Source organism: Gymnodraco acuticeps, unplaced genomic scaffold (genome assembly GCF_902827175.1).
Source record: "Gymnodraco acuticeps unplaced genomic scaffold, fGymAcu1.1, whole genome shotgun sequence".
NCBI lineage: Eukaryota > Metazoa > Chordata > Actinopteri > Perciformes > Bathydraconidae > Gymnodraco > Gymnodraco acuticeps.
Window position 1 is genome coordinate 1 of NW_022990053.1, and position 10224 is coordinate 10224.

The following is a 10224-nucleotide window of genomic DNA, read 5'->3' on the forward strand; positions in this document are numbered from 1 at the left end:
CGAATCAAATCCTGAAGATAATGAGGGGGGGTTATGATTGTGTCTTTATCACTTGAGGCATCAATTATAAATCTCCTTGCATAAAACATTGTCCGTCATCCTCCATTCGCCTTGCATTAGAAAGTAGGTAGTGCAATGCATGATAAGATAATTACTGTCTCTGGTATTTAGCTTTTCTCTCACTTTTATAATATTTCATCCTGCTAGCATTGTGCTGTATGTGATGCTGCTGATCGGGTTATTTCACTTAAAGGATCACCAGCTTAACTAACGCTGAAATTAATGATCCAAAGCTTTTTCTTTTCCATGGTAATTGACATTCAAAAATCTCGATTCAAATGTTTTTAAATAAATGATTCAATATGTAACAAAACAAACTAATAGCCCATTATAATGAGGATTAGCAATCCCACATTATTCACTATACATCATCAACATAATTTATTACCAGTTAATCTTAGAGCAATGTTGGTTGTTTGTGTGGAGGTGCGTTTGGACGTTCAAAGCCCATTTATTTTTTTATTTTTTGGATGGCCTGAATACCCAACTGAAAGGTTTGTTTTACAAATATACAACCATTTAAACTACTTTTTAGGTCTTAAATAGCTTGCTTTGAAGAACAATCTGAATTTTTCATCAATCCTTTACCCGTTTATGTAACATATAGTGTGATGCACATCAGCATTGCATTCAACTATATGTTGTATGAAGGACATCAAATGTAGTTCTTTTTAAAATAAGAGTGAAAAAGGAAACAATCAGTCAATGGTATATTAACACTGATCTGGTCTGATTGTATACAAAAGATTTCTCAGCTGCATTTCCACATTATTTCACACTTTACCTAATTCATACATCTGTTTTTCTCTAGTCATCAATTTATTTGTTCTCTGTTGCCTAATAATTTAAAGTGAAACAAATATTTATTTACATATTCTTAGTTTAACTTGTCCAGATAAACAAACGGCTCAAATGCTTCTTTGTAGGTTTACAATGTTCCCCTGATCTTGCATACCCCTTATAAAGAACCCATGTAATACATTGCATTTGAAGATACATTGTTTTCATGGTATTGAGTTCATATTAATAAATGTTTATTGTGTTATTCAATTAAATCATCTACAAAACAGGGCTGTAATTGTTCAGAATTATATTATCAGTCATTGACAGTACAGCATGAATAGTTACTTGTTGTGTGATGAGGTATTCGCCCTGATGTTGTGCAACGCTCCTTAACATGGCTCTCTTGATTTATTTCTTTTTTATCATTTCAAATTCTGGGAAATAATTAAGTTTCATGTTCTACTGATTTGCTCGCGTTCTCATCCAGCTGTTAAACATTCGTATGAAGTTAATAATCAAACTCTGTGCCTCAAAGTAAAGCAACACAACTCTAGTCAGGAAATATTTTGCAGACGTTTTTTCATTAACTTTGGTTTGGTGTTACAGCTGAATCTATTCAGCCTCCGTCTTTTATCAATGAAGAAGAGAGAAACACGTGAAGTCGATATTTATTTTATTTCCTACTTGTCTCACTAGAGAGAACCATTGAAGACCATGAGTCTGTTATGGAGGTGCTATCCGGCTGGGGAATGGACACAGACTGCCGGCTGTATTTTAGGAAGAATTATGCTAAATACGAGTTCTTCAGGAAACCCCTGGTGAGTTTGTGATGAGAGTAAACTGTATGTATTGTAATAGTTTATACACATCATTTTGCCTTAAATATCCTTTCTATTGTACTAACCCACCTACATTTCCTACCACCCTGTAATAACTGCTCTCATATTGGTAGGACTTTTTCCCGGATCACATGGTCTCCATATCCAGTGAAACCAATGGCATGGTGGATCACTCTCAGCTTATACAGGTAAGTTCTTTCTGTTTACTCTGCACTTTCTTTGATTTTGAGTGCCAATTGTTTAAATGTGCTGTGTACCTTAAGATTATACTGTACACACCCATGTATGGACAAATATTTCTTTACCCAACACAGACCTTTCTCAACTCCAGCACATGTCCAGAGATACATGGACACCTCCATGCCAAAGAGCAAAGCAGGAAATCTTGGAAGAAGTTCTATTTTGTCCTGCGTAGGTCGGGCCTTTATTTCTCCAATAAGGGAACTTCCAAGGTCAGTAAAGCTAAATAACTCATCTACAGAATGTTCTCTACATGTTGTGAAATTCAAAGCAATATAAAAATCAGACATCATGTGTAACTTGTTGCAGACAATTAAAGCCATTCTGTTGCATGCAATCCTATTTTGATACTTCCAGTATGTTCAACTGCATTCGTTTGGTCCATTCTTACTTTAACTAAATGCACGTAGTTCACACCGTTAACATCCAACATGAAAAATGCATGGCATCCATTACAATTATTATATATGAAGGTACATCTTGGCCCTCTGATGGATTATGGGGTCACCAGTTCATCTTCTGTATAAATCTCACTCGTGCTGAGAGAGGGCAGTGCAACAGGTTGAGCTTGATTTTCCGTAGGTTAGCTGGCACATCATCCAGGCAGAAACAGGACTCTCAGAGCTGCTGACAAGTGAAGCTTAAACCTAGGCACCAGCCGTGCCAACACAACCACTTCTCAACTGCTTTCATTTCCTACAACAGTAGACCTTTTGTTGTCGGGTGCAGGGAAGCTTTGGTATGGCGCCCACTTTAACTCTCGCAGGTTTATCATTCATCTTTGGTCAGACACGTTGCTTTTCAGTCAGTACAGACACTCATGGCTGAGGCGTTACTTTAAATAAGGAAGTGAAGTTGGTGCGTCACATGAACAGCAGAACAATGGCAATCTTTGTGCTTTTTTCCCATCTTGGTAACTTATCTTTGGCACAATGAGTGTGTTGATAGTGTCTTAATACAGCCCCTATCAATATGTCTAATTGTACCCTTATCTCTGTTATGGCTTTTATAGGCCAACCACACCCAGAATGACTGATAACATTGTTATGTATCATATATATTGATATATATGCACTGTTTAAATGTTAATGCTTCACCTCGGGCCCTAAATAAGCTATTATATTCCTTTTACCCAAAAGAATAGACTGGAAATCGGGTTTGATTCAAATGTATTGTACATTGCATTTATTCCCTGTTAACAGATTTCAAACAGGACCATGCCCCATTCATTTCTAAAAGGAAATTACTTTCTTGTGTTTTTTTTAGGGCTGTCAGTCGATTAAAATATTTAATCGCATGATTGTCCATAGTTAATCGCGATTAATCGCAAATTAATCGCACATTTTTGATCTGTTCTAAATGTACCTTAGAGGAATATTTTTCAAGTTTTTAATACTCTTATCAACATATGAGTGGACAAATATGCTTTATGCTAATGTTTATTATCATTTGAACAATGACAAATATTCTCATGAATATTAAACACAACAACCTCTGAACATTACAAATATTCGCCTCAATTCAACCTGGAACCTCTCTCATACAATAATACAATACTGTGTGTGTGTGTGTGTGTGTGTGTGTGTGTGTGTGTGTGTGTGTGTGTGTGTGTGTGTGTGTGTGTGTGTGTGTGTGTGTGTGTGTGTGTGTGTGTGTGTGTGTGTGTGTGTGTGTGTGTGTGTGTGTGTGTGTGTGTGTGTGTGTGTGTGTGTGTGTGTGTGTGTGTGTGTGTGTGTGTGTGTGTGTGTGTGATGGATCGTTGGAGCTATGTGCAACTCAAGGCATATGCTCGAACGGGAGCTGCCTGGACGCTGCAATCATGTTGCGCACTATCCGTGCTGAGTGTGCTGACTTGTCGTACAATGTCCCACTGTCTGGCTTCCTGCATAAAGTCAAGTGCTCGGCGCAGTTGTGTGGATAGAGCGCTCCTCTGTTTTTATTTAAACAGCTCCTTATATCCGTTAGCGCAGCTAGCTAGCACCAGATGCTAACAACAACAATGCACGTAAGGTCTCTCTCTCGCTCGCTCGAGCCACACATACACACACCCTCCCGGTCCTCCCAACAGCCAGTCGGTGCCTGCCGGTGAGCGTGGAAGTGTGGTCTGCCACAAGCGGGCGGCAGGAGCGGAGCTGTCAGCATCAGCTTGTAGATGGTATTTTAAACTCGATGCGCTCTGAAACTACGGGGCGGCCGAGGAAAAAAAATACACATGTGTTAATCGCGTTAAAATAATTAGTGGCGTTGATTTTTTTTTGCGTTAACGCATTATTAACTCGTTAACTTGACAGCCCTAGTTTTTTTACATAAAGAGGCAAGAATGTGACATAAACAAAGACCAAACCAGACAAAGACCATGTGTCTCTCACATACATCAGATTTCCATGTTGTGGAGATAAATATCTGACTCTTATTTTATGATGACTTATCTTTCTTTTACAGGAACCGAGGCATCTCCAGTTCATTGCCGACTTCAGTGACAGTGATGTCTACACAGTGTTGTCAGCCAAAAAACGACATGGAGCACCTACAGATTACGCCTTCTGTGTCAAGGTACCTTCGCTTCCTCGAAATACCAAAGACTGTACAAAATGAGCTGAAGTTTTGTATTGATTACTAGCGTGCTGACCTCTTTTGTCTTCTTGTAACTTCTTTCTCCAGTCTACAAAGGGTAGTTCGGGCCGGGACTTGAAGCTGCTCTGTGCGGATGATGAGCAGACCAGGACCTGCTGGATCACAGCCATGCGCTTGTTAAAGGTTGGCTTGCTGATCGCTAACCGGTGAAGTCTTAGAGGAGGAATGCTGAGTCAGTGCTAGAATCAGATTTAGCTTTGGGAGCAGGGCGAGGGAAACTATTGAGTGATGCTGGATTAGCACTCCTACTCTTTATAGAAGCAGCATGTGTTCATTGTCTAGATATCTGCTGGATGCACTTCAGTGCATTAGAAACTCCCCTGCTGGTCTATTAATAAAACAGTAAAGCGCAACAGACTGTGATTTATTTCTATGTGCCCCTTTTCATCATTACACTCCAGGTCTACTGAACCTATTTTAAAGGTAAAATGGGATACATATATATATATATTTGGGGTTGGAATTTAAAATCCTGACATTTTTCTATGTTACAGTATGGGATGGAGCTGTACCAGAACTTTATCCAGCCACACCAGAAACAAAAAGCTTCACCAATGGTAGGCTGAAAGTCTTTTTATGATTTATCATTTTGTGATCTGTCTCTTTCTCACACATTTCTGCCCATAACTGAGTGTATTTAATTTGCCAAAAAAACACTGTAAACAACGTTAAAGTTCCATCTGACTGATAGCAATATTTTTATTTTATAGTTTTCAAATGGCTTAAGGTATCGTGATAATATTGTGAATTATTTTGGCAACTTTTATGAACCAATGATAGTTTCCAAATAAATGGGACCCTCGTGGTGAAAAACCCACAAACTATTCCCTCAACATATATGCTAAAGACTTTTACCTCTTTTGACATTAGCTAATGGTGTTTGATATTTACTCAGAAGGAAAGTGAACATTGGATATTGTTTAGGTAAAGGTCTGCTTAAATGTTTGCCTTTACAAATGTTTATGGTTGTATTTGGTCAGTTTTTATTTTATAGCGTGTACTACAGCTCCCAGGATATCAAAACAAGGAATTTCCATGTGTCAGACATGTGTTAGAGCCAACACATAGCAATGTAGTAATATAATTGCATAGGACAAATGAGGCACCTTCAGTGTGTTAATGTGGGTTTGGTGTCTCAGAATAGCCTCAGACTCTACTGGGAATATTTTCACAGCAGTGAACACAATCTATTTATGGCCTTTGGACATGCTCGTGAACCCTCCACTTTCTAAAAATACACAGTGATCAGCTGCTCTCAGATTTAACAACTCATCACCTCTTCTCTGCTGTCATATGTGACCAACCAGGAGGATTAGCCACAAAGATAGGGGAGAACGGGAATCTGCCAGATGCGGGGCAGGCTGCTGAGGCTACGCAAAGATTTAGATAAACAACTGATTCATACGATCATTAACACTTTATAGTAACTATTATTAATAAGGAGTAAATGAATTGTTAATTTATCTTTTGTTTATAGTTTGATAAAAAAAGGACAATGTATAATGTGTACTAATAATAATTCATATTGCTGTTATGTAGGCAATCTTTGTTTATTGTTGCATTAATACTTACATTACACTTTATACCTAATTATATACTTTTTAATGATCACTATATGATTTGTAAACCTTTTCAGAAAATTGTTTGTTAAACTTGTGGGGACATCCATAGACACAGATATGTGTAATTAATTATTGTATTATTATAGTGTTGCTTTTAAATGACTTAACAAATTGTTAATAACTATTGTTTAGTGAAATCTTATCTATAAACTAATTATTTGGGTGGCCGTCATAATTATTTGTTGCAACCTCATCATAGATATCTAAAGAATGTTTATAAATGGTTTATACATTTTCTTTTGAAAGGTTTACACATTATTTGATCATCATTAACAAATACTTAATACTTCATAATAATTTCAACATATTTTAAATAGTTTATTAAAGTAATCAGAGTAATTGTCTTATCGGCTATGATTCAGTACCTAGTTTACAGTATAAACACATGATTTGATATCTAATGATAAAACGTCATACATTGTAGTATCACTAATAATTTGTCAATATTATTATTATCCATGTCAATGTTTGTTAAACACTAAGTAATTCCTGATCTAACTTATATTTTACCCTTTATAAATGATGGTTTCATAAAGTGTTACTTGATAAGATGTCTATCGTTGAAAATGGGTCATAGTGAATACGATGGGTAGGGATGGCCTAGCCTCAAAGTAAGCACTGGTCACTTTGTATTAAACACTCATTTCAATTGTAGGCTTAGTAGGTGGCAGAGGAAAAAATGTGGTCATTTAAAAGCTTCTCAGTAATTCTGATAAGAAGACATTTCTTGGGTGTGTGCAGTGAGCCACTCACTATATGGCAGCTTAAGGGGCTAAAATGTGCCCATGTGTCATTCTTTTCAAAACTACTTTAATCCCTTTTCAATGGACTTCTTTTCTGTCTGGGATCATCTAGAAATGATGAAGATGGAGTCACGTTACTCAGACACTAGATGGCAATACAATACCAAAAGAGAGCCAAAGCGATTCCATGCTAGAGAATAAAAGGGAAATCAACCCTCCATAAAATTGTATTGAGTTTAATAATACAACATTGTTATATCATGAGTAAAGAAATAGCAACATTAATAAGGATTGAATTAAACAAGCATCAATCAGATAATACAAAATTGTATATTGTGCATGCAATTTCAGAGGAGCATCTCAGAGAATTCTCTGGTGGCCATGGACTTTTCTGGCCAAAAGAGCCGTGTGATCGAGAACCCGTCCGAGGCGATGTCTGTGGCGGTGGAGGAAGGCCTGTCATGGAGGGTAAGTCTGTGAATCACTATTGAAAACATTTCATCTTTACATTTGGTGAACCTAAGAGTTATTACGAATTCATAATGTGTTTTTGATATAAAAAAGTATACACAATATCTTAGCAACATAAAACGTATACTGTTGGGTTGATGATTGTGTCTTTAGAAAAAAGGATAAATTAACTATCAACGGGACTACAACTAATATTGTGGCTGTTATTTCTGCCTCAGAGGAAGAGCTGCCACCGTCTGAGCGGCCATGGGAGCCCCTCCACATCACACAGCTCTTTGTTAAACATGGGTCTGTGGGTCACTTTTCCTTTTTGTCATCTGTACACACGTGAAATAGATAATTAAAAAAGGAATCGTTCAAAGTATATCCATTTTTTTGTGCTTCAGCTCTCCACTTGGGTCAGCCCTGGTTCCACGGCAAACTGTCGAGGGAGGAGGCTCAGCGTATAATCACTCAGCAGGGTCTCATCGATGGGTAAGGAGTTTTTTCTCTGTTTTCATTATGTAATTAAATACATCAGGTTTATTGTGAGAAATTAGACCACTGGGCTTACAGCATTTGGTGCAACCTCAATCTTTATATTTTAATATCCCCTTCTATGAAAGACAGGACTGGGAGTACTGTTTATATATACCCCTGTTGTACATTTCACAAATATATTATATTTAACAATACAGTTGTGTATTTGCAAAATAGTCAATGTAGAGTCTTCACAAATATTTTAAAAGACATTTGTATGAATTAGCATATTTACATCTGGAAGCAAGATAATGGAAGCAGATCTCCAAAAAGAGCAGTATAAGCAATATTCCTTTGTAGTCCTTACTTTTTCAAATACTTGTAAATGCCGCAACATGTTGTATAGATTTGATACATATTTTAAATAGGGTTTAATTGATACAACAGTGAAGAGCTTTCTTTTTGTTTTCAGAATGTTTATTCTGAGGGACAGCCAAAGCAACCCTAAGACTTTTGTACTGTCGCTGTGCCACATGCAGAAAATTAAACACTTTCAGATCATACCCGTGAGTACAATTCACTGTTCCTATATACAAGGTTATTTTTTTATATACCTTACCCAACTTCCAAATGTAAGCCTCATACAGAATTCAGTATATATACACTGGTCAACATTTTTTATTTTTTATTAGAATTTTAGATATTTAAAGAAAATCTGACGTGCTGTTTCCAATTTCTTCTTAGAACTATAATTGACAGTATCTACAAACATTTTTGAACTTTTTTTCAAATGGAAGATTAAATTGTGTTTCATAAATATCAGAGGAGAGTTATTATGTTGTGTTGTGTATGTAGCCCTATTATAGAGGGTCCACTATTTATTAGGCTAATATGTGTCCATCTAAAACCTTGTGTGGATGTGAAATGTAAGCATGTTTGTGTGTGCGTCCCCTTCAGGTGGACGATGATGGGGAGTTATTCTACAGTCTGGATGACGATCAAACACGCTTCACCGACTTGATCCAGTTGGTGGAATTTTACCAGCTAAACAGAGGGGTGTTGCCCTGCAAGCTCAAACACCACTGTGCCCGTATCGCCCTGTGAACAAGGGACCCACGAGACCCCCGAGGGCTCAGATGCACCTTAACTCCAGGGCCTTTCCAGACAAACACTCCCAGTGTTCTTGTGCCTTGAAGAAGAAAGACATACAGCCATACTAACTGAAACCACTGTTATAATCCACTATCATTGACATCCATAGTCTGCTACATGGGCCCTCCTTCTTTGCTTTGAAAGCTGCATTTAAGAACAGACCATAATAACTGACCACATGTGCTGGTGATTTGCATATTCTACCCTGAAGTCTTTGCCCCATAATGTGCTAATGGATGGTGGTAAATCCATGGTCCAAACATGACTTCCTGTACTCTGCATTGTAGGGCATGTGATACATTTTTATTTGAAATTATATCATGCAAGAAATTGTCATACACAACACCTCTGTCCTCTTAAATTTGAGCAAAACAAGCTATCTTTATTTTCTTTGTCATTGTATTTTTAAGTATTCAGGTATTTGTTTTGTAAAATAAATTGCTGTTGTTTTCTATATGAGGGCTAAAATGACCTCTCAGGAAGTGCCCCTGTGCATGCCCAGTGAGTGGGATCGATACTGCTGTAGAGGGGAGAGGAGACGTGATGTACAGGTGGAGAGACATAGCACACAACCTCACTGCACTGTACATTCATTTGAAATGTTTGTGATTAAATGAAATGTTTGTTTTACATGACTTTAATTGCGAGCTTGTTCTAGAGTGAGAGGAGTGACATTTATTTCACCAGTTTTAGATAAAGCCGTTAAGAAGACTGATTTTGAATTCAGGTATGCATTTTGAAATACTTGGCTTGGTTGTTGGTGTTATTCCCACTGCTGTGGACACTGCCATTAACGCATCAGCTTTTAATAACAAGGTATTTTAAATCAGTGACATGGTTGAAACACCATCTAATGTTAGTTTAATTATTTTATAGCTGTACAACATTGCATTGAACAATAAATACTATGGACTGCATATTTTTATATATATAAACAAAGTCTGTTTGTAAGATGTTATTGCTATCATTCATTTTTCTATTTTAGGAAAATATACAATGTACACATAGTGAATGTTAAAATCACGTTACTGTATGTTGTCCAGCACGGTAAACTCTGATCTGGGACACTGAAGCAAAAAAGTATACATTGTATGGTAAATGGGCCATACAGGGTTATGATAAAAATGCAATGACAGATACTAAATCTCACTATAAAACGAAAAGTCCACCTTAGCTCCCTCATCAGCACACAGTGGGGCACTTTACTGCTAAAAGAGATTT

General features: G+C 37.2%; 1 protein-coding gene across 2 annotated transcripts; it reads left to right on the forward strand.

Annotated features, from left to right (window-relative positions):
* Window positions 1-1539: 1539 nt before the first annotated feature.
* On the forward strand, window positions 1540-9961 carry grb14 (growth factor receptor-bound protein 14; the record flags this gene model as incomplete). 2 transcript variants are annotated; one of them, XR_004568888.1, is given in 11 exon segments in its annotated part: window positions 1540-1661; window positions 1796-1870; window positions 1997-2134; window positions 4365-4475; window positions 4584-4679; window positions 5051-5113; window positions 7273-7389; window positions 7611-7684; window positions 7779-7866; window positions 8324-8417; window positions 8809-9961. XR_004568888.1 is itself a non-coding variant. In XM_034215833.1 (11 exon segments), coding segments are annotated over 11 exon segments (1121 nt in total), but the record flags the coding sequence as incomplete, so codon positions are not given.
* Between the last annotated feature and the right edge of the window lie 263 nt (window positions 9962-10224).